General features: G+C 37.0%; 1 protein-coding gene across 1 annotated transcript; it reads right to left on the bottom strand.

Annotated features, from left to right (window-relative positions):
* Nucleotides 1–306: 306 nt before the first annotated feature.
* LOC103515525 (solute carrier organic anion transporter family member 4A1-like) lies at nucleotides 307–26,237 on the bottom strand. Its single transcript, XM_008480461.3, has 5 exons — nucleotides 25,601–26,237; nucleotides 3,660–4,516; nucleotides 2,694–2,949; nucleotides 1,903–2,031; nucleotides 307–907 (listed from the first exon to the last, which is right to left on the bottom strand). Exons 2-5 carry the CDS (start codon nucleotides 4,491–4,493, stop codon nucleotides 750–752), a joined length of 1,377 nt encoding a protein of 458 aa, XP_008478683.1. The 5' UTR covers nucleotides 4,494–4,516; nucleotides 25,601–26,237; the 3' UTR covers nucleotides 307–749.

Raw genomic sequence — 26,237 nt, 5'->3', positions numbered from 1 at the left:
TAGTATCTAATATAAACAATTACTATACAAAATAGAATATTACATTATGGTAGGTACCGATCTTCATGGAAGGTAACTTTACAAAACTTATCTTAAAACCCTGATTAACGTAAATAAGATTCAGGACAGAATTCGAAGTTACAATTTTGAGTCCCATTTTTGAGATGAAACAGAAGAGTACTCAAAGTACAAATCACCCTTTAGAATGGTGATATTGTTTTTGGTGCTTTCTCTGGCAGAGAAATTACATGGCGGACTAAATAAATCTTGAAAAATCCCTATGCTTTTCTCTTGAATTTAGCAACATGCTTCAACTTTCCTTAGTAGTGGAATTAACCTTTCAACTTTCAACGGATTCAGCGATTGAATCCTATCATAGATCGATAGGTAATTTATCTTGAAAAGACCTTGATATCAATCTCATTATTTTATGGATGGACAAGGACATGGTACAAAAAATAATATAAAATAAATGCCTTGGAGATTCCTACACAATGGTTCTCTCCGTATCAGATCTACTAAAGTTAAAAACCACTTCAGAGGTTTCCAAGAAACTAAAGTTTACCAACGGGGCCTGAAGAAAGTCTTAAAGAACCTAATGCTGACTTAACTTAATGCTGAAAGAATTTCTTTTCAATTTAATTATTAACAATAATTTGTCTCTTTTTGACTTCTTTTTAACGTACTGATCCGTTCAAAGTTCAACACGTTGCTGATACATTCAGAGTTCAGCACACGTCCGCATTAGGTCAGACGCAAGTTTCAGGCTTGATTTTCTCAGTCATGGCTTGCATTTCATCATCCTCTGGCGTGTTTGTTTCTTCATCAGCAAAATTGATGCTGCCAGCTTTGTACCAAACGATAGTATCCACGAAGAAAGCCAATAGGAGAATGAACCCTGTGGTACCTGTAACAAATCAGAGAAGACTATAGTTAGTATTGTGATTAACCTATTTCATACTAAGTACTAACATACATAGGTGCACACTAACATACATTCATACTACTAACATACATAGGTGCACACACAAGAGTACTGTTCTGTACATTCTTATAAGGTACTGTTCTGTACATTCTTATAGAATAGAAAATGTACTATTTTCTTTTTTCATTTTCAACACCCCTATCCCTCACACATTTATCACCAAATTTTTTTTCTTTTCTTTTAAAGTTAAGCAAGGTTTTATATACTTATTTGTAAACTTTATCTATGAAATATTAATTTAGACTGCGGAGTAAGGGGACTTTTCAGTCTCATTCTGGCAGGATAAACAAGGTATATTCTATTCTATTCTAATACATATTTAAAACAAGCATCTTGTAGCCCCAAATGGGTTACAAGAGCACTGTAAAACACACATCTTGAACTTCTCTGTTTAACAGTTGAGCTCATAAAATAACCATCTGTGTTCATCCCTGAAGTTTCACCAGTCGAGGTCGTAAACCTTTGACCATTTCTCCCGATGGAAAAATGGAATTTCGAAAAAAGAGCGCAAAGCAAAATAAGATCAATGACCTAATAAGAAGTACTATGGAGGCGGGGTAGGGAGAGGTACCTGGGGTGAATAACATCAGGGCGTAACTGAGGGACAAGCGGGGGTAAGATTTCCCTTCTGAGTAACGGGGTCAATGAACTTTCTCTATGCCGCTGTCTTTGATAGAAACAGCTGAATTCTGTGTTTCCTTCACACGTTTGTGTAAAACTAAATTCCTACATGTGCATATCCTAGCTTAAAGCGGTGTTGCTTGCTTACTTTCCGTGTGCTTGAGATAGAAATGGTCTCACAATGTTGGAAGAATTGACAGGGGTATAAAACCTGCTCTTCACTCACCATACGTAAGCTGTGCTACAAGGAACTTACCATAGTAAAAGATATGGAAGATGGACTCCAAGGAACTTACCATGGTAAAATACACGGAAAACATCCGTATCGTACAAGTTGCAAGCGCCTTTCTCTCCGCATACAGATTCCCATACAAGACATGCTGAGTCTACTACAGCTCCGTATACTATAGGACATGGAACGTTACCTGTGAAAAATGACAGAGATCAGTGATAGGTCTCTTCAATAGGACTGCCTGGAATAGACTGACAAGAAACGCCAACCCTATTAAATAGGAAAAGGCTGGGAAGAAGAGGAGGAGTGATAAGTCTCTTCCCAGTACAATCAGATTGGAAGCAACAAATTGGGGAAACAATGAGGAGTTTCTTTTAGTAAAGAAAACTTTACTATGCAGTGCAATAGTCCTAAACAAAAATGGACGCGGCACACAAGGGATCAAGAAGAGAAATGAAAACTAACCAACGCCACGGTTTCCGATGGGGCCATTGGGTGTGATCGGGAAAATGGGAGACCCGTAAACCTGCTAGGTAATTAGCCACCAGACGTAAGACTCGACTTTAAACAGGGAGGATACCAGCCTGAAATTTCCCTTGCTAAAGAAATAGCAAAGGTTGAGTACGAAGGGCATCCACTCGTAATTTTTTTACTTTCTATTACCCTTACGTATAGGATACCTATACAGGGTAATGAGAAAGTATTGCAATCGGTCCAAATTTTTTGTAGTCAGAACCAAATGTTAGCCTAAAGCAATCACCCTATGCAGGGCTGATTGAGATGCTGACGGAAAACACCGACCCCGTCTGAACACGGGAAAAGGCGAGGAAAAAGATGACGTAATACTCGACTTACCAAACAGACCAATGGCGAACTGTATGAGACCCAGCGCCATGGCTTTGTCCGAGGGGTCGACACAGCGCAAGATCAACAGCATACTGCCCACTTCCGACGTCGAATGGATGAACACAAAGAAGGAGAAGAGGATGATGTACCACTTGACACTAACGCAGTCGTTCTCACAAGGACCCAGACTAGCAGTGGTCGCTAGTGGATCAGGAAGGATGGTGCCATTGCCCCACATGCCGCTCATACAGGTGCAGTTGGAAAACTGAGGAAGAAAAAAAAGTTTGTGTTGACTTGATTTCACGGTTTTCTTCATGATGACAACCCTCCCTGCCCCAAAAAAGTCCCTAAAGGCGAACTTTCAAGACCTCCAAAATCGAGTTTTCAAGACCTCTAAAATTGATTTTTCAAGACCTGAGTCTACTACAGCTCCGTATACTATAGGACATGGAACGTTACCTGTGAAAAATGACAGAGATCAGTGATAGGTCTCTTCAATAGGGCTGCCTGGAATAGACTGACAAGAAACGCCAACCCTATTTAAATAGGAAAAGGCTGGGAAGAAGAGGAGGAGTGATGAGTCTCTTCCCAATACAATCAGATACGAAGCAACAAATTGGGGAAACAATGAGGAGTTTCTTTTAGTAAAGAAAACTTTACTATGCAGTGCAATAGTCCTAAACAAAAACGGACGCGGCACACAAGGGCTCAAGAAGAGAAATGAAAACTAACCAACGCCACGGTTTTCGATGGGGCCATTGGGTGTGTTCGGGAAAATGGGAGACCCGTAGACCTGCTAGGTAATTAGCCACCAGACGTAAGACTCGGAAGCCTGCATTGGAAATATCTCGCATTCTGAGTTCTCAACGCAAGGGTCCTAGGAAGTGACCTGAGCAGTAAGCGCATTGTTCTACATCTCACAAGGTAACTGAACTTTCAAATGTCGATACGTGGAACCGTTGCTTTTTATTCAACGTGATTGAAAATTAATATCAGCATTTCCGGTGGTATATGCAAGTAGATCCTTTGATAATCATCAATATAAGGTATGCCCAGGGTATAGACAGCTGTCTGTCCCATCCCAACACCTAACAAACTGATGAAGAAAATAACCAACACGATGGTTGTTATTTGGGATTGTGCTTGTTGCTCATCCCACTTTTCTTTGTGACATTGATCCAGTGACGTATCGTGCATGGTTATGTTTCCAGACAGAGTTAATGATGGCGGAATATAGCACAAGTTGGGGGGAAGATCTATCGTTCCATTATCTCCTTGAAATATTAAATTCTGCTTATTTAACGGCTGGTCCCCGAAAATAAAATGAGGTAGTGCACAGATGAAGGAAGACGCTGCGAAGAGAACCATTCCCCAAGCAATCCATCTGGGACGATGTCCCTGTCCTCCATAGTAAGTCAACAACAAAGAGGATCCTATCTGTCCTATCTCTGTTGCACTCATGATGATTCCAGTGGTTTTACTTTGTACCTGGAATAACTTCTCTATGGTGGTGATGACACTAACAAAGTACGTGTAGTACATGCCTTGCAACACCCATGTGATGCAGAAAGTGAAAAGGAATGCCTTCTTATTGGTAAACACTTGCATCCAGTTGGGTGTACATGGTCCCAAGCCACATTTCATATCCTCATCCACTTCATAGGATGATTTGTAGCCATTGCCATTCTTGTGAGATGAGCTGTTGACAAACTCTACATTTAGATTTCCATTGCCATTCACCTTCTCTGGTAGAAGTCGATACTCTGCCTCGTTCTTCCTCCCCTCATCGTCATCTTTGATGTTTGTCATTGTTCAGTTCATACCAGGTCAATCTGTAACCAAATGAAAAACAAGTTCGTATGTAATTCTTATTGCTACAACTATGTAGGTACCTACGTCATGTTATATGGAGGAGGGTTTGTACCCGCATGTTTTTGTACATTTTAACCACCATTGTCATTCATCAACATTTAAAAGGTGTTAGAAAAAATCGTCTCTCGCGAGCATTGATATGTGTATGTTAAAGTGAATTTGTAACAAAGAACATGTCATTGTAACCAGAATAAGCATTCTTGTATCTTCATGTACAATGTACAATTGTACATACATAAAAATGTACCTACCAAACCTCACACGCATGTTTTTGTACATTTTAACCACCATTGTCATTCATCAACATTTAAAAGGTGTTAGAAAAAATCGTCTCTCGCGAGCATTGATATTTGTATGTTAAAGTGAATTTGTAACAAGGAACATGTCATTGTAACCAGAATAAGCATTCTTGTATCTTCATGTACAATGTACAATTGTACAATGTACATACATAAAAATGTGCCTACCAAACCTCACATTAATGCTGAACCGTTTAAATCTTCTGAATTTCAAATTATTTACGCAAAAGGTAGATTTGAAAGAGTTTCATGTGACATCCTACAACCCAATCGGTTTCAATCTAGATCAAAGTGGCATCTATATCAAAGTAAAAAACCAAGTTTATGCTAGTTTTGAAATGGAACTCTCAAGTGTTAAGTCGTTCCCACAGTTTTGTATGTTAAAGTGAATTTGTAACAAGGAACATGTCATTGTAACCAGAATAAGCATTCTTGTATCTTCATGTACAATGTACAATTGTACATACATAAAAATGTGCCTACCAAACCTCACATTAATGCTGAACCGTTTAAATCTTCTGAATTTCAAATTATTTACGCAAAAGGTAGATTTGAAAGAGTTTTATGTGACATCCTACAACCCAATCGGTTTCAATATAGATCAAAGTGGCATCTATATCAAATTAAAAAACCAAGTTTATGCTAGTTTTGAAATGGAACTCTCAAGTGTTAAGTCGTTCCCACAGTTTTTTTTTGATTCTGATCCAAGTAAAATTGAACACATTGATTTGACGCTAATACCACCTTTAACTGAACAGACATTTCAGCATCAGAATATTCGTATAGTCAGGGATAATCCTCATAGTAATCTAGGAGCTGTCTATTTCAAACCAGATACATATCTTGGACTTTAAAATTTATTTTGTTTAAATTACAGCTAACTCAATTCTCCGCTATTGAATGTTAATCCTGATTCCTGCTCAATATTATCCTTATGTCATGTTTCTTGTATACATTCCTATGTACCGACGTACGTATTCTCCTTCTCTAATTTATTTCCTATATTCTACGAAAGTAATTAATAATTATTAATTATGTATCCAAATTTGAATTAAAACAAAGTTTACCGGAAAAGTCTTCGAATCATAGCATAAGTGAGGGAGGTTTTACAAATTGAAAGTGATGTTTGTGAAAAGATGCTTGATGAATTTTTCTTAATTCTCATTATGTATCCAAATTTGAATTAAAACAAAGTTTACCGGAAAAGTCTTCGAATCATAGCATAAGTGAGGGAGGTTTTACAAATTGAAAATGATGTTTGTGAAAAGATGATGCTTGATGAATTTTTCTTAATTTTCTAAAAAAGACAGCTTCCTCTTTGAACGGACTGTAGTAGAAGACCTTAAGCTTAAGATAATGAGTTAAAAAATCAGAAACCTCCTAGTAAACAATAATACGATGTATCATGGTAAACTATGCCGGGTATGGGCAATCTTTACAATTTGGTTAATAATTTAGATGGAACAAAAGAATATCAGGAATCTAGCGTTGTTAATGACGTTGTTTTGTGCACATTAAGGCGAGACACCCTGCTGTTTTATTGTAAATCATACACATCTACTGCCAGACTGCCACAATGGGAAGCTTTACAACATCAAGGAGGCATTCATAGTTAAAGTCATTGAATAGTTCAAGAGTTTGGACGATTGCTCATCCTGGGTGTAAAATCTTGGTTGAAACTACAATAAGTGCATTTTATTTAGCAACTTTGTTCAGTCTGTTTGGGTCTTTCAGTTCTTGACATTTGGTAAACTATGTTTCATTTAAGATAGTGTCTGTTCATAATTTTATCATGAACGGGACTCGAAAATCTGGTAACATTTTATTGCACTGTATAGATACTTACCTATACGTACATATGTAGGTACGTCTGGAATTTGACGAAATTCCATAACGAAGACAGAATGAAAAATGTATTGCACTGTAGATACTTACCTATACGTACATATGTAGGTACGTCTGGTATTTGACGAAATTCCATAACGAAGACAGAATGAAAAATATTTTGAATGTTTGTCTTATAGATTCCTCAAGTTTGTAAGTACACACTGCACACGAAGGTTATCGTGTAAAATTGCGCTCATTCGCCTTCTCGACTATACGTACTTCGTGAAAACTTCTGCCTGGTTTCTTTCTTCATAGCTTTTCAGCTAAATGTCACTTGTCTCAGACCTGAGAGAAATGTTTCTACTAGGCGCACAATAGCTAATGTCTCTGGGTTCAAATGACTAGACACCTAGACTGACACTAGACAAAAATAATACTTCCAACTCCATATAATATGAATATTTTACGAACACGAAAAGACAGACAATTTTTATAGAACATAATTATGTATAAATAATTCACAAATTGGGAAGGAAATTTTTGATTCCTTTGAACAAATGCAGTTTATGCCCTGTGAAGTGGCATGTAGGCTTTAGGTGATGTACCTACCTACCTACCGCTCTTTACGAAATAATAAATAAATAGGTCAGGCGAGAAAGAAATTACTTTTTTTAATAAATTGATTACTTTTTTATCTGGAAATTTTGAGGCGAGTTTAATGTTTTCATTAGTAAAAAATCTCGTTCTTATTTTGATCGAGAAAATACTGGTTGAGAATTTTGCAGGCAAGTATCCCGTTTTGCCATTGCACTATGTTGATGTCTGGGGTATTTTGTTGTCCTCTGTAACTTCTATTGTCTTGTTTGTCCCTTGCTCCCTTGTCCTATCTATAGTTTACGTCAGCTTACATCCTAAAGCTTATTGCATACGAAGTCTACTTAAGAGAACTCAACAGGCCGACTGGACAAATTAGTCCGATTGTGTAAAAAAAGGAAAACAGTAATGGCTCATCCCTTTCCCTTGTCTGTCAGGACTGTTGATCTTTTACCTTCATTCAGACTCTCCGATTTATCTAAATTCCAAACTGTCTACCTGTTCAATTTTATCTGTCTTTAGCGAACTTGAAACATTAATTCGACAACCCTTTTGTATTTCTATAGGGATTAGAGACGAGACTACTCGAGATATTCAGGACACTCTTATAATCAAGGCACCCAAATAAAAGACCAGACAGGAGATTTCTTAATAAGCGTAACAATAAGGATGTGGCTCAGACCTAAACAACTGACAAAAGATTTCGAGCGGTGACGTCACAGAAGGTTAAGCTCAGGATTTGGGTCTATCTTTTTCAGGCGCTTTAACACTTGTGTGTCGTTCGCGCCCTGTTTATGCTTTTTTTTAATTTCGAGCGGTGACGTCACAGAAGGTTAAGCTCAGGATTTGGGTCTATCTTTTTCAGGCGCTTTAACACTTGTGTGTCGTTCGCGCCGTGTTTATGCTTTTTTTTTTGAGAGGTTTGACAGAGGGAACTGTAACTGCTATGGTCCTGATGAATGGACATGACCATAATCTGAGTTTGAACTTAGTTGTTAAACTGATTTCTGATTGGCTGAATTTTATTAATTCAAAGTTTAAAATCAACCAATCAGATTGCTCAATCTTATGAGTTGAACCGAGTTTAGAGTCAGATGGTACTGGCCATTCGTGTCTGAGACTTTATGGATATTGTTAAAGGCATTTAACAAGCTGGGCCCGTCCCTCCGGGAATTTTTTAGCCCGTAGTTTATTCGATCGTGATTAGAGAAAATCAGTACCTTTGTACCTACCTACTTTGTTTAATATTCACTTTATTATTATTCTTGATTTGATTTTTGATTTAATCAGTACCTATGTACCTACCTAATTTGTTTAATATTCACTTTATTATTATTCTTGATTTGATTTTTGATTTTACTTATATGTAATGATTTAAAATCAAGACTAGAGCCCGTTCTCCCTTTATTCCCAATATAATGTTTGAGTCACCCATCCATTTATTGGCCTTGCTCGGCGTAGCTTAACATAGGTGACGCTAAAACCGGTCTTAAATGATCGACTGAAGTGTTATCTAAAACTTTCTCGCTTTGAGTTCATAGGTCGTCGCGACAAATTTCAAGATCAGAGCTCATTATTTTGTGTGAGAAAATGTGAAAAAAAAAAAAAAAATACAATTACCCAATTAACTTTAAGCCACCCACCCATTTATTGGCCTTCCTCGGCGTAGCTTAACATAGGTAACGCTAAAACCGGGCTTAAATGATCGACTGAAGTGTTATCTAAAACTTACTCGCTTTGAGTTCATAGGTCGTCGCGACTTCTAGATCCCGAGATAAATCGATTTAAAAAATACCTGTAAATCGTGAACTTTGACGTCACGGCATACGCTCTCGTACACGATGACGTCACATCAAATGTCCCGAGCAAAGCTCCCTCGCAGGCAACACATTAATGTGTTTGTGCGCATACTTTCTGCACATTTCTTTCTGCTCCTCCGCAAGCGTGCTTGCATTATGGCGCTACCTAGTGGACGAAAAAAACAACTGCGTAAAGTCTGACGTCACACATTTTTGAACTCTTTCATTAGAACGGAAAATAAAAGTTGAATTTTCGACTTTTTACAGTTATTTTTTCGGAGTTTTGACCTCGGATTTGGATTTTTCCCAACTTTTTACACGGGAATCGACCATTTATTTATAATTTTTACCCATTTGCAACTGCTCCATTGTGAATCTAACACCTTGAGTAAACACGTTGAAATCATACATATTAGCAGTTATTCCCTTTCTCCAAAATGTCTTGTGCTGAACATATTAGGTAGGTACCTAGGTGCGCATACTTTCTGCACATTTCTTTCTGCTCCTCCGCAAGCGTGCTTGCATTATGGCGCTACCTAGTGGACGAAAAAAACAACTGCGCAAAGTCTGACGTCACACATTTTTGAACTCTTTCATTAGAACGGAAAATAAAAGTTGAATTTTCGACTTTTTACAGTTCTGTTATCGGAGTTTTGACCTCGGATTTGGATTTTTCCCAACTTTTTACACGGGAATCGACCATTTATTTATAATTTTTACCCATTTGCAACTGCTCCATTGTTTGGATTTTTCCCAACTTTTTACATAGGAATCGACCATTTATTTATAATTTTTACCCATTTGCAACTGCTCCATTGTGAATCTAACACCTTGAGTAAACACGTTGAAATCATATACGTACATAGCAGTTATTCCCTTTCTCCAAAATGTATTGTGCTGAACATATTAGGTAGGTACCTAGGTCTAGGAAAGTATCTATTCAGTTGGAAGGTATAACTTTTCTACCAGACCTATATTTGGCAAAAAATGGGCCGTTTTGCAAAAAAAAATTGCAAATTTAAAAAAAGCCATTTTAATCATCAAAATTTTATCTACATGATGCCGTTTATTTCATTCCTTAATTCCCAGCCGTTTCTGAGATATAAGCGTGGTTCGCAAATCACGAACCACCCTGTATATATACAATGTTATGTTCCACTTTGCGATTCTACTTGAACTGTACGTCATATATGATTATGACTAATGAAATTTATTTCGAACACAGGATGTAACAATATCCAAATGTGGTCTCTTGTCTCGCCCCATACACACAGTACAATTTTTTTACGATCTTACAAAGTATACCTGGGACCTAGCGCTTACAAGGCAGGCGCTCTCGCTATCTTCCAAGCGAACTAGGCTTGCACTGCTGGCAGTCACGCAATTTTCGTGTCCAAATTCACGTCAGTATGCTTGGTTCGTAGCGCGTCGTCAGTCCGTCCATGGTTCACCCACTAATAAGTGATTCATATTCATCGCACCCGGTAAGCGTTGCAGTTTTTTCCCTCTCTGCGCCAAACCCGAATGGATTGCCAAGAGCCTGACACTTTCTCCCCCAGATCGGTTGCGCCACAGCCGAGGACTGGTTTGTTTTGTTTTGAGGTGGAACCGTTGCTTTTTATTCAACGTGATTGAAAATTAATATCAGCATTTCCGGTGGTATATGCAAGTAGATCCTTTGATAAGATAGGTATGTTCACATTCGGCTCCTTACGGATAAGGCAATTACTGACAGTGGGTAGGTATAGATCTACCCACAGTAAACAAACTATAATAGGTACTTGGATATTATTTCGTGATGACAGAGTCTGACAAATGCAACCTTCGGATTGTAAAACGTTAAAAATCTAGATGTTTTGGCCGCTTCCGCGCGCCTTTAGACGGGATGGTATACACGGCCAATTGTTTTGAATAGTGGTAACTATTGTCCTAGCATATGTGTCAGGGTCTTCCAGCCAACATAAATATCAACACGACTACATAGCTCGCCCGAGTTTGAAGAACTTAATCTTAAAAGATAACGAGTCGATGCCATTTGTGATTGTTTGTTTCTGATGACTGCAGATGGATGCTTAACGCTTTGATGAAGATCTGGAATGCTTAACGCAATTCTGATGAAGATGTGGAATGTTTAACTCTATTCTACTTAACCGAGATTAATTTTGGGTCTATCTGCAATTCTGCACACTCAAAATGCTTAACGCAATTCTGATGAAGATGTGGAATGTTTAACTCTATTCTACTTAACCGAGATTAATTTTGGGTCTATCTGCACACTCAATGAGTCAGTTTTACAATCACCAGACAAGAGATGGATGCTTAACGCTTTGATGAAGATCTGGAATGCTTAACGCAATTCTGATGAAGATGTGGAATGTTTAACTCTATTCTACTTAAACCGAGATTAATTTTGGGTCTATCTGCACACTCAATGAGTCAGTTTTACAACCACCAGACAAATATTAGAATGAGTAGGTAATAAGGTACGATTTGGTACATAAAACACGAGAATCCTTCAGACGAATTCAAAATGGTAATTCAGATGATTGAAGGTCACCGTATTTTTAACGACGCTCATGCACAAAGGAGTTAAAGTCATGGTCGGTTGATTTATTGCCTTTCAATTAGGCAAAAAGTTTACTATCCGTCCTAACTGACCAAAACTCTCACGGTAATTATTTTCAGGTGAATTAAATCGAGTTGAACCGTCCAATTCATTTTAACTCTTTTTCGTTTCTCTCTACCTCTTTGCTTCCGATCAAAAATTTGAAACTACCTACATGGTCAAAGTTAGGTCAAACTTACTCGTGTTTACTGTGAGTTTTTTTTTTTGTCATATACATGGTCAAACTTACTCGTTTACTGTGAGTTTTTTTTTTGTAATAAATAGGGCACTGTAGACTTGGGGGAGTAAAAACATGAAATGACATTACAGTCGATTAACCTTGACTTTAAGACTGCAGACTGCAGATGCAACAAATAAAATTGTTGTCATCGATACCCAGTTCATTATGCAAACTGCAATTTATACGTTTTCCTCCCTAAAAATATCTACATATACATATGTTTTACACCGGTGTATGTTTTATATCGTATATCTATAATCTATAACGTATCTATTTATAACGAATTGTTATATATCTTGACGTATTATTATCACATCAAATATGTATACGAGACCTTGTTTAGACTGCTAGCGTAAAGGAACTTTTCAGCTACTCGGGCAAGATAAACAATAAGTCCATTCTGTTCTTTTCTATGCAGATGCAACAAATAAAATTGTTGTCATCGATACCCAGTTCATTATGCAAACTGCAATTTATACGTTTTCCTCCCTAAAAATATCTAGATATACATATGTTTTACGCCGGTGTATGTTTTATATCGTATATCTATAACGTATCTATTTATAACGAATTGTTATCTTGACGTATTATTATCCCATCAAATATACGAGACCTTGTTTAGACTGCTAGCGTAAAGGGACTTTTCAGCTACTCGGGCAAGACAAACAATAAGTCTATTCTGTTCTTTTCTATCCATGCAACAAATAAAATTGTTGTCATCGATACCCAGTTCATTATGCAAACTGCAATTTATACGTTTTCCTCCCTAAAAATATCTACATACCTATACATATGTTTTACACCGCTGTATGTTTTATATCGTATATCTATAATCTATAACGTATCTATTTATAACGAATTGTTATATATCTAGACGTATTATTATCCCATCAAATATACGAGACCTTGTTTAGACTGCTAGCGTAAAGGAACTTTTCAGCTACTCGGGCAAGACAAACAATAAAGTCTATTCTGTTCTTTTCTATCCTTTTAGTTATTTGTCAGTGGCGTGCTCTTCTTATCCTTTCTTCCCCCGCAATGTAATAGAAAACCGTGTGATGTTCACACCAGATTTTCACTTTTAGTTTATTAGTATCCACGTGATTAAAAATGAGGTTTAGGTCTTTTCTACTAGGTACTTGGTTCCTTGGTTGTCTATCTAGAAATCTATAACATATTATTAGTCAGTGGCGTGCTCTTCTTATCCTTTCTTCCCCCGCAATGTAATAGAAAACCGTGTGATGTTCACACCAGATTTTCACTTTAGTTTATTAGTATCCACGTGATTAAAAATGAGGTTTAGGTCTTTTCTACTAGGTACTTGGTTCCTTGGTTGTCTATATAGAAATCTACAACACATGGAGTATTCGCTCGGTAAATCAAGAGTGTGCAAATCAAATTATACGAGATCGATCCGAGAAAGAGTCGAAACGAAAAGCTAAATAGTCGTAAAATAATCTTATGACTTATATGAAGTAAAAAACGAGTTTGCTAATGGAGTATTCGCTCGGTAAATCAAGAGTGTGCAAATCAAATTATACGAGATCGATCCGAGAAAGAGTCGAAACGAAAAGCTAAATTATAACATAATGGAGTATTCGCTCGGTAAATCAAGAGTGTGCAAATCAAATTATACGAGATCGATCCGAGAAAGAGTCGAAACGAAAAACTAAATAGTCGTAAAATAATCTTATGACTTATATGAAGTAAAAAACGAGTTTGCCATTACTGGGTAATCAGTACCTATGTACCTACCTAATTTGTTTAATATTCACTTTATTATTATTCTTGATTTGATTTTTGATTTTACTTTCATGTAATGATTTAAAATCAAGACTAGAACTAGAGCCCGTTCTCCCTTTATTCCCAATATAATGTTTGAGTCACCCATCCATGTATGCATCTAAAACTTTCTCGCTTTGAGTTCATAGGTCGTCGCGACAAATTTCAAGATCAGAGCTCATTTGTGTGAGAAAACGTGAAAAAAAATCCACCAAAAACAATTTTTTTTTATGCTTTATGGTTTTCTGGACAAAATTTGCACCACCACTTTTCGTGTTCCTTATAAAAAGACCTTTAATTTGACATAGAAGTGTCATCTAAAACTTTCTCGCTTTGAGTTCATAGGTCGTCGCGACAAATTTCAAGATCAGAGCTCATTTGTGTGAGAAAACGTGGAAAAAAAACACCAAAAACCATTTTTTTTTTTTTTGCTTTGTGGTTTTCTGGACAAAATTTGCACCACCACTTTTCGTGTTCCTTATAAAAAGACCTTTAATTTGATATTTAGGTCGACCAGGTTTGGATAAGTCCTTCTATGGGGACAGACAGACAGACTTCTCGTTCAGTCTGTTTGGGTCTTTCAGTTCTTGACATTTGATAAACTATGTTTCATTTAAGATAGTGTCTGTTCATAATTTTATCATGAACAGGCTCGAAAATCTGGTAACATTTTATTGCACTGGACAGACAGAACAGACGACACCGAAGCGAATACAATAGCCCGTCCACTATACCTTTTTTTATTACTATCGTAATAATAAAGGAAGGACTGGCTGAATATAGGTCGACCAGGTTTGGATAAGTCCTTCTATGGGGACAGACAGACAGACTTCTCGACACCGAAGCGAATACAATAGCCTGTCCACTATACCTTTTTTTATTACTATCGTAATAATAAAGGAAGGACGGGCTAAAAACAGGTGTCTTACCCCTCGACCCATGTCCGTAGACACACCACTGGTTTGGTACCTCTACAGACTTCAGACCCAAGTTTAAGCTGAGACCAGACAGGGAATCTCCTGATAATCATGTCTATCACTGCGGGTTTCAAGGTTTCAACCCTTGGCTATAATCCCTAGATAATGATCGGCCGGCCTAATGATAGACTTACGGTCAATCTTCTAACCCAGTCTAATGGCAAACAAAATATATATGTGTATCAGGAGGAAACATTCCTTTCAACTAATGATAGACTTACGGTCAATCTTCTAACCCAGTCTAATGGCAAACAAAACATATTTGTGTATCAGGAGGAAACATTCCTTTCAAGACGTGTTGATAAGCCTGGAATATTTCTGGCAGACCATTTTGCTTTGAATGAATGTCATGACTCATCTCTGTCTGCGTTTCAGAATTTCGCCCAATAAGCTTGAACTGTTATACCCGCTAGTTTGAAGTTCTCGGATGTTGGTTCAAATATCAAAAGCAATGTATGATTTGGGATTAGAAGAAATCTGATCCAGTGAAACCGGCTCAAGACGATTATTTGGACCGGCAGAAGCCTAATACATAAATTCATCGAATTTCGCCCAATAAGCTTGAACTGTTATACCCGCTAGTTTGAAGTTCTCGGATGTTGGTTCAAATATCAAAAGCAATGTATGATTTTGGATTAGAAGAAATCTGATCCAGTGAAACCGGCTTAAGACGATTATGTAATTAGGAGCCTAATATATAAATTCATTATTGCTCGGAACAATTCATCATCCGTATTGGAAATTTTATTTTAACGTAGGTAAATATTAAATATCAATTAAATACGGCTAGCTAATTAGGGCATAATTGACGTAATTGAATGTACCTGCGTGTAATGTAAACTTTTAATGGAGTTGTTGATCAATTTTGAAAAATCGTTTTCAGTTATGCATACCTACATGGCAATAAAACGTATAGGTACCAATGTAAACTTTTAATGGAGTTGTTGATCAATTTTGAAAAATCGTTTTCAGTTATGCATACCTACATGGCAATAAAACGTATAGGTACTTCACTAATGACATCATGCGTAATGGGTTATTAATGAGCGGCATTGAACGTTTTATATGAATGACTACATTTTATTGAATAACTCTTATGACAACGGTACCTAGGTACTTACTATATCAGTATTAATAGCGTTTGATGAATGAATACTCGTAATAATAGGTAATGGATTAATATTAATGGGTTAGAAACGAAAGTCAATGATCCTTAAAAATATGCGTCATGGGTCCTAAATGACAAACACGTAAAGATTCCTACTAAACGTTCTAAAGAACTTGGTCTAAATCAAAACCAAAGGGAAAAAACCACTCTAAGTTCGATAGATATTGTAAATATGCATCTTTTGTACCTATCTGCGAGTATTTTGTAAGACGTAAGCAGTCAGGTCTACGAGTACGTCCAGTTTGATCAGCCCAAATGCCGAAAATTTTGACACATATGTAATTATGTAGCTTACTAGTCATAAGCTCATCACCCAATAGGCTTAAAAGGTTGATATGCTCACAAGTTGAGAACACTTCTCACATGCCCAGACCACGTGACTGAAACATTCCTATTCTAACTGCATAGTTCATTCTGAATCTTGACGTAAAGTCAAAATCACCTTCCATGTTCCAATGTGACCCTTTGAAGAAAGAAACCAGTCCAAGTAGGTACATAAGTTTATTGTCCAGTGAAATATGTGTCAAATAATGGAATATATTATACTTGTGACGTTTGATGAATTACTTCTCCGGAAGTTGTGAATAATGTATGATAAACCGAACTGAAATGGTAGATGTTGTCTATATGATTGTTGCTTTTATGGGATTACAATTCTGGTGTAAACAACAGTTGGTCACCAAGATTACCCACAGTTGTATATTATACTTGTGACGTTTGATGAATTACTTCTCCGGAAGTTGTGAATAATGTATGATAAACCGAACTGAAATGGTAGATGTTGTCTATGATTGTTGCTTTTATGGGATTACAATTCTGGTGTAAACAACAGTTGGTCACCAAGATTACCCACAGTTGTAATGACAGTGATACTTGTGACTTTACGAACAGATTTATATGCACATATGGATGTAGAGAGGCGGCGGCAGTATAAGAAAGTTCTTTTTTTTTAGTAAACTTTGTGAGAATTAAAGGGGTGGGTCCTGACAGTGATACTTGTGACTTTACGAACAGATTTATATGCACATATGGATGTAGAGAGGCGGCGGCAGTATAAGAAAGTTCTTTTTTTAAGTAAACTTTGTGAGAATTAAAGGGGTGGGTCTGTAAAATACAGGGTGCAAAATAAAATTTACCAGGTCTGATGATTTTTCAGCCGAAATCTCTGTACCTATGCCTTTAAAGAAAATGGAGTTTGAAGTCCATATCATGAGAAAAAGGAAGGAAAGAAAGTTGGTTGTTATTTAATGATTATCAAATCCATCGGGATTTCTTCCATTAGATACCCACGTCACATCTTCAAGAATCACGTTAAAAGAGAATAAGTTGATGCCAGTTTGCAAGAAATTTCGGACTCGGTTATGAAAGAGACGTATGTCCCAACAAAATACGTTCAAAACTTTGGAAATTTTCCAAACATCAGACTGGCCTCGAACTCCCGAACTCTCGGAAAGGTTGAAAGACCATCAAGCATAAAAACATAAACACTGTGTATTAGGTCAGGTAAGTAACTTGGGATCTTATTCTCGACTTGAAAGATGCGCCATACAGCATCTCATTGGCCACTTGAGATTGAGATGTTCACCTTGAATATCAGTGTAAACTTAAGACTGTGTATTAGGTCAGGTAAGTAACTTGGGATCTTATTCTCGACTTGAAAGATGCGCCATACAGCATCTCATTGGCCACTTGAGATTTGAGATTGAGATGTTCACCTTGAATATCAGTGTAAACTTAAATATCCGAACTACAATGGAACCCAATCCTCGTACTATCTACGTTTTACAGGAAAATTTCTTTCATATTTTCGTTCGAATATTTTATGGTAATTTAAAATCGCTAATGGCACTTGGAGGAAATTATACTTCACCTTCTATGCTTATTTATAGTAATTTTATGCCGACTCTCATGCAGACCCCATGAGAGTTGGGAATAGAAATCCCTGCAATAGAAGGTAAAAAATTCAAAATATACTTAGGCTCCTTACTGCAGGATAAGTTGATATTCAATAATGGGTCTATAATTATTTGTAGAAAGCCTCACTTGGAGGAAATTATACTTCACCTTCTATGCTTATTTATAGTAATTTTATGCCGACTCTCATGCAGACCCCATGAGAGTTGGGAATGGAAATCCCTGCAATAGAAGGTAAAAAATTCAAAATACTTAGGCTCCTTACTGCAGGATAAGTTGATATTCAATAATGGGTCTATAATTATTTGTAGAAAGCCAACAAAATACGTTCAAAACTTTGGAAATTTTCCAAACATCAGACTGGCCTCGAACTCCCGAACTCTCGGAAAGGTTGAAAGACCATCAAGCATAAAAACATAAACACTGTGTATTAGGTCAGGTAAGTAACTTGGGATCTTATTCTCGACTTGAAAGATGCGCCATACAGCATCTCATTGGCCACTTGAGATTTGAGATTGAGATGTTCACCTTGAATATCAGTGTAAACTTAAATATCCGAACTACAATGGAACCCAATCCTCGTACTATCTACGTTTTACAGGAAAATTTCTTTCATATTTTCGTTCGAATATTTTATGGTAATTTAAAATCGCTAATGGCACATGGAGGAAATTATACTTCACCTTCTATGCTTAGTAATTTCATGCAGACTCTCATGCAGACCCCATGAGAGTTGGGAATAGAAATCCCTGCAATAGAAGGTAAAAAATTCAAAATATACGTAGGCTCCTTACTGCAGGATAAGTTGATATTCAATAATGGGTCTATACTTAATTATTTGTAGAAAGTTCGTTTTCTGAGTTCGTTGTTTTTTTTACCTTGGATCTGATTTCGGTACAATCTGTATACCTACACTCTACACTCACCCAAGTACTTGATATTTACCTGCTGCGATCTCTAATGTTCTGTTAGAACTTGCTGGGAACTCCGGCGCTCGGTAGGATTCAAGACAAACCGACGCGACGAGAAAACTTAGCGTCGCTAAGGAGAGAAGAGCCCGCATGTTCTCGGGCGCGATAATTCGACGCGGATTATCGTCCTAGATAATTTTGCATTGGTTAAATAAGTAATAAGGATACAATTATCTACGTTAAAACTTTTGTATACGAAATGGCAAGTGGATGCGTCTAATCACTCGTAGGTAGCTCTATTATAAAACTGACAACTAGGGTGGTCACAACAACTCGCTCCGACGGACACCATTTTCCTAATAGATCATCTTTTTCCATTATTCCAACTTAACAGATCATCTTTATGTGCTTATGCTTACTAAGCTCAGGTATCCCAAAGGCCTATTGGGCTGCTGCACCCACTAATCACAGCGTTGGTGTTCTAAATTGCATTTTAGGTAGGTACCATTTTCAAACTGGATTTCTGACTGTTTTATTTCCTTAGAAACAGATTTGATTAATTAATTAATCGAATGGGAAATCTATGTAGGTACGTCTGTCACGTCACGTCACGTCACGTAATTGCATTTTAGGTAGGTACCATTTTCAAACTGGATTTCTGACTGTTTTATTTCCTTAGAAACAGATTTGATTAATTAATTAATCGATTGGGAAATCTATGTAGGTAGGTACGTCTGTCACGTCACGTTCCACGTAGGTATGTTCCGAAAAGTCACGAACACTCCTGCAGCAGATCCACGGCAAATATTGAGGGTCAAATGTACCTACTGCAAAACAAACAGCAGCAAAATAATACGTAATTCCCTTTAATCAATATTTGATGCATGATTTTTGATAAGTGACCTATCTCAATAGGATCAATTAGATGTCAGAGGACTAATCACAGAGTTGGTGTTCTAAATTGCATTTTAGGTAGGTACCATTTTCAAACTGGATTTCTGACTGTTTTATTTCCTTAGAAACAGTTTTGATTAATTAATTAATCGAATGGGAAATCTATGTAGGTACGTCTGTCACGTCACGTTCCACGTAGGTATGTTCCGAAAAGTCACGAACACTCCAGCAGCAGATCCACGGCAAATATTGAGGGTCAAATGTACCTACTGCAAAACAAACAGCAGCAAGATAATACGTAATTCCCTTTAATCAATATTTGATGCATGATTTTTGATAAGTGACCTATCTCAATAGGATCAATTAGATGTCAGAGGACCAATCAAATCCAAATTGAAGGTCAAGATCAAGGTTAAGATTTTGGAAGAAAACAAATTAGGTATTTTTAGCCAGCCTAGTTATCGTGGGTCGCGGGTTTGATTCACGCCCGGGGCGGATTTTATCCTGAACGTATAAGGTTCTTCGTCTTCGGATGTTTTCTCATATGATATGTTCCTCCTCGAGGCTTCCTGAAGGATAATAACTTAGCCTTAGCAGTTAGAGTTCCCTCTATCAAACCGCTTTAAAAAATACCTATTCGAATACTACTTCGACTCTTCCCAAGATTAAGTTAAGGAGTTAGTCATGGGTTCCTATTCAAGTGGTCATTGAATAAGATACTCGTGACTTTTCCAATGTTACCTTAGGAATGTCTGATCCTCTGATTGCTGATTGAGAAGATGAAAACTTCCATCATACCTCCTCACGTCTCACGGTGTCTGCTACGTGCTGCAAATCCTTCCACAGCCTCCAGCGCAATGTAAGCTCTCACAATAAAATTGGTCTGGGGTATATTTCTATCTCATGTGCAGGACACACACTGAACTTTGAACGAGAAGGCACTCATGATGTAAGTTAAGGAGTTGGATGAAACAGAATGCTTCAGGTACCGTAAAACGGGGTACCTATTAATGTGTTAAATGGCAAATTTTCGGGGGTCCGTACTGCGGCGGCTCTGCGGTAAATATTGAGGGTCTAATCTGGCACGGTGCCGCGGTGGATATGTATTAGCTCACGCCCTTAGTTTCAACGAATGTTGCCCTATTCCCTTTTCATCTAGACTTGAGTTAGGTGGTATGAGCTCTATTTATACCTACGCTGACTATATAGATCTAGAATACCTATCTACATAATTAGATTAGGTATGATAATTTGATAATGTTCAATCTAGATAAAGATTAAGACTGAAAGGAAAATAGTGGATGTGCCATAATCAAAGGTTAAGATTTTGGAAGAAAACAAATTAGGTATTTTTAGCCAGCCTAATAGTTAGCGTGGGTCGCGGGTTTGATTCACGCCCGGGGTGGATTTTATCCTGAACGTATAAGGTTCTTCGTCTTCGGATGTTTTCTCATATGATATGTTCCTCCTCGAGGCTTCCGGAAGGATAATACACATCTTAGCCTTAGCAGTTAGAGTTCCCTCTATCAAACCGCTTTAAAAAATACCTACCTATTCGAATACTACTTCCACTCTTCCCAAGATAAAGTTAAGGAGTTGAATGAAACAGAATGCTTCAGGTATTAATGTGTTAAATGGCAAATTTTGGGGGTCCGCACTGCGGCGGCTCTGCGGTAAATATTGAGGGTCTAATCTGGCACGGTGCCGCGGTTATTAGCTCACGCCCTTAGTTTCAACGAATGTTGCCCTATTCCCTTTTCATCTAGACTTGAGAGTTAGGTTTAGGTATAAGGTATGAGCTCTATTTATACCTACGCTGACTATAGATCTAGATTTCTAGAATACCTATCTACATAATTAGATTAGATATGATAATGTTCAATCTAGATAAATTAAGACTGAAAGGAAAATAGTGGATGTGCCATAATCAGTCACTACCTACTACGAAAATACAAATTAGTGGATGTGTCATAATCACTACTACGCACACCTTCAATAAAATAGGTAGATAGGTACTTACGTAATGTACTTATTACTCAGTACCTAAAGAACTCAACAGAGGTCGTGACGGTCGAAACAGGAAAAGTGAGCAGTAACGGCAAGCCCTGCGCCGGCAAGGAGTAAAATCTGTGAGTAGGGCAACAAAAAGTAGGTTTGGCAACGTTGTGAATTTTCATCTTTTGTTTACCTATCTTTCCACTTTCCAAATTTTCATTTTTGATTTTTTGTGAAGTTTTTCCAGCTTTTCGACTAGTTTTTGTACAGATTTTCATGTTTATTGGTACTTTCAGACTTATCCATTGATGCGACACAGGTACGGGTACCTATTTGATTTTAAATTCCGGTTAATTGTCTTCTTTTTTCTTTGAAAGAAAAGCCTTTTTATGGAGTAAAATTTTGTGCGGTGCAGATTTTTCCTATAGGTACCTGTATTTTTACCTGATAATGGATTTTACTGTTGGTTTTTCCAATAGATAGTTTGATACGTATATTCATCGATAAAGTTTTGTCTTCTGCATAACACTATTTACTGTAAAGGTATGATAAGAATAGTATTTTCATTATTCCACTTTTTGTGATCTACTTTTATCAGTATTCTTATCAACCCTTCAACCCATTGATTATCTATTTAATAGATTATTAGGTCCAAGGAAACACCAAGTTAGTGTTTTTAAATGGATAGAAAAATTCTTGATTTTATCTTGTTTAGTTTGCATGTGTTTATCAGATAAAAACTGTTTATTTTATCTGATTTGCATGTATTTGTGTAGGTACCTACCAAGTATTTTTTATTCAAATAGGTATCAGGTTATTAAACTCCTATGAAATTGATAATAAGGCATCACTTTGAACTTTATGTGCTTTTATGCTTAATTTTGTGTAAAACAAATATGTAATACATTCTGACAGGTCAGTAAAAGTTCTGATATTTTAAACAAGTGATTTCTTGTAGTAGGTATCCTAAGAGAGATTAAGTACCTACATTGGTACTTTTTTTTACTCAACAGAGGTCGTGACGGTCGAAACAGGAAAAGTGAGCAGTAACGGCAAGCCCTGCGCCGGCAAGGAGTAAAATCTGTGAGTAGGGTAACAAAAAGTAGGTTTGGCAACGTTGTGAATTTTCATCTTTTGATTCTTTTGTTTACCTATCTTTCCAAATTTTCATTTTTTGTGAAGTTTTTCCAGCTTTTCGACTAGTTTTTGTACAGATTTTCATGTTTATTGGTACTTTCAGACTTATCCATTGATGCGACACAGGTACGGGTACCTATTTGATTTTAAATTCCGATAAAAGTGTAGCTGTAGAGTATGGCTGTTGGTTGTGGGTGGACAGAAACGTCACGAACATGATTTTATCCAAACTTGCTGCCTACTGGCAGAATAACCTTGAAAATTGACCAAATATTTACCATATTTCATTCTTTGTAATACATCATCAAACACTAAAAGCGGTCATCAAACACTAAAATCGTGTTCCTCCTCATCATGTGTTGAACTTTTATCCGTTGCTCAAGCTACGCATCTTCGACATAAAAGAGTAGCTGTAGAGTATGGCTGTTGGCTGTGGGTGGACAGAAACGTCACGAACATGATTTTATCCAAACTTGCTGCCTACTGACAGAATAACCTTGAAAATTGACCAAATATTTACCATATTTCATTCTTTGTAATACATCATCAAACACTAAAAGAGCTCATCAAACACTAAAATCGTTGAACATGATTTTATCCAAACTTGCTGCCTACTGACAGAATAACCTTGAAAATTGACCAAATATTTACCATATTTCATTCTTTGTAATAGATCATCAAACACTAAAATCGTGAGCTCTTCTGTTCACAAAGCCTTGGTCTTTTTTTCTGCTTAACAAATCTCGTGACACACTTTTGTGGTGGATGTGCTCTTTTCACCACTTGGTTTTCACTCTCCAGTTATTGTTGTACGTAAAATCCCTTTTAACAATTGGTTTTTCTGAATTAAAAATAGTTGTTCACCAGTTCTTCGTGAGAGGTGATTTTTTCCCCTGTGTTCTTTTTTAGATTTACAGGTTCATTGGTATGATGATGGTTGTGAGCTTCGTTTCTTGGCCGTCCACTCAGTTGTGGGTTAATGGTTGTTGCACTCTCGCGAAGACCTGTGGAAATAAATTGCAGCAAGGTCTGCCCGATTCTTCACCTTCACTCTCGTTCTTTGGAATTAATAATTGTTACGATGCCTCGCCTTTCACTACGGACATCTTTATGTAATCGCTATTGTAACCTGGCCAACATCTTATCTATTGCCCCGCTCTGTTTGTACATTCTGGTGGATGTGCTGTTTTCACGTGATATCCATTTTTATGAGTTTGACCAATGGATGGGCTTTTTTCACCGAATGAATTAAACATGTAATGGTTCTACTTGTGGATGTGCTAGTTTCACCGAATGAATTAAACATGTAATGGTTCTACTAGTGGATGTGCCAGTTTCACCGAATGAATGTACATAAGAACTCTGTTATGGGGCATCAACCATAATCTTCTTTCATCCTGACATACTTTTACAGTGGATGTGCTATTTTCACTTAGCTCAAGGCATTGATGTACCACTATTGGTGATATCCATTTTTATGAGTTTGACCAATGGATGGGCTATTTTCACCGAATGAATTAAACATGTAATGGTTCTACTAGTGGATGTGCCAGTTTCACCGAATGAATGTACGTAAGAACTCTGTTATGGGGCATCAACCATAATCTTCTTTCATCCTGACATACTTTGACAATAATAAAGGACTGTTGGTTGATTGGAATTATAAAGACTATTTATTATTTCCAGTTCATTCTTTTCTTGACAACTGTAAAATAAGTGGAGGCTACAGAAGGATAAGTACCTACCTATATTTTAAAAAAGAAAAATATTTATTTGCCTCAAAGTTTGGAGCTCAACTGTTGCAAGTTATACTGTGCAGTGATCACTACGCCAGCTATTGCGGCTGACTTGGGTCAAGTTAATGAATGGAACTTGGGTTCTTACTACTTCTTGCTAAGTAGGTAGTTATTCGTATTGCAAATTCTTGTTATGTTATGACAGTGATACTTGTGACTTTACGAACAGATTTATATGCACATATGGATGTAGAGAGGCGGCGGCAGTATAAGAAAGTTCTTTTTTTTTAGTAAACTTTGTGAGAATTAAAGGGGTGGGTCCGTAAAATACAGGGTGCAAAATAAAATTTACCAGGTCTGATGATTTTTCAGCCGAAATCTCTGTACCTATGCCTTTAAAGAAAATGGAGTTTGAAGTCCATATCATGAGAAAAAGGAAGGAAAGAAAGTTGGTTGTTATTTAATGATTATCAAATCCATCGGGATTTCTTCCATTAGATACCCACGTCACATCTTCAAGAATCACGTTAAAAGAGAATAAGTTGATGCCAGTTTGCAAGAAATTTCGGACTCGGTTATGAAAGAGACGTATGTCCCAACAAAATACGTACAAAACTTTGGAAATTTTCCAAACATCAGACTGGCCTCGAACTCCCGAACTCTCGGAAAGGTTGAAAGACCATCAAGCATAAAAACATAAACACTGTGTATTAGGTCAGGTAAGTAACTTGGGATCTTATTCTCGACTTGAAAGATGCGCCATACAGCATCTCATTGGCCACTTGAGATTTGAGATTGAGATGTTCACCTTGAATATCAGTGTAAACTTAAATATCCGAACTACAATGGAACCCAATCCTCGTACTATCTACGTTTTACAGGAAAATTTCTTTCATATTTTCGTTCGAATATTTTATGGTAATTTAAAATCGCTAATGGCACATGGAGGAAATTATACTTCACCTTCTATGCTTAGTAATTTCATGCAGACTCTCATGCAGACCCCATGAGAGTTGGGAATAGAAATCCCTGCAATAGAAGGTAAAAAATTCAAAATATACTTAGGCTCCTTACTGCAGGATAAGTTGATATTCAATATTTTGGCTCAGAATATTACTATCATAAAGTTAACGGCCGTAAATTAATAACGAAAGCTCTTACTTACCACTGCTGAAGAAAATACCGGTCAGATCTTATCACCCAAAAGTTGAGATAACTACGAATTATTAGGCTATCATAGACCCGATATTTTTGACAAAAAATCTATATCTACTCAATTATTCGCGAAAAATATTTAGGTACCTACAATAATATTGTTATCACTTCATTCAAAACACGCGACTGCCTGGGTTCTTTTGCATTTTGAAATTACGTACAATTTTTTTTTCTACTGGAGCTTCCTTTTTTAGAACTCTTTATTCTTGGTTTGTTCTTTTCGAGAAAAAAACCTAAATTATGTGGGTTAAAAAACACGAAGTCCTCTTATTTTTGGGTTCTTTTCTAAATATCCAGTTATCAAAAAAAAAAAAATAATAATAAAAAAAATAAATATTAAAAAAAAAAAATCCGAAAAGTTTGTCGACGGCAGCTCGTCAGGTTGAGAAGGCGGGTAATCCTACTACGCGGTGACAGTACTGATAACACGGCCGTGTGTATTATGTCTGCGATCGCGTACAGCTCTGATAACACACAATGTAAACAGTGTGAGTGGAAAATACGAGGCGGACTCCAAGTCACTTTCTCTGCGCTGGAACACCAACAAGCATGATCACCAGAAATAAATTACTCTCGAGTCTCGCGTT

This window comes from Diaphorina citri, unplaced genomic scaffold (assembly GCF_000475195.1).
Source record: "Diaphorina citri unplaced genomic scaffold, Diaci psyllid genome assembly version 1.1 scaffold1364, whole genome shotgun sequence".
In the NCBI taxonomy this organism is placed as follows: domain Eukaryota; kingdom Metazoa; phylum Arthropoda; class Insecta; order Hemiptera; family Psyllidae; genus Diaphorina; species Diaphorina citri.
This window is presented reverse-complemented; position numbering and strand designations above follow the sequence as displayed.

Bases quoted from the DNA above. Each gene is read 5' to 3' on its own strand.
- LOC103515525 (XM_008480461.3), bottom strand. From the start codon at position 4,493: ATGACAAACATCAAAGATGACGATGAGGGGAGGAAGAACGAGGCAGAG. The intron at 2,950-3,659 runs GTTGAATAAAAA...TTTCTTCCTCAG, and splicing joins TGATATTAATTTTCAATCAC to TTTTCCAACTGCACCTGTAT. The intron at 908-1,902 runs GTAAGTTCCTTG...GATTTGTTACAG, and splicing joins TTTCCGTGTATTTTACCATG to GTACCACAGGGTTCATTCTC.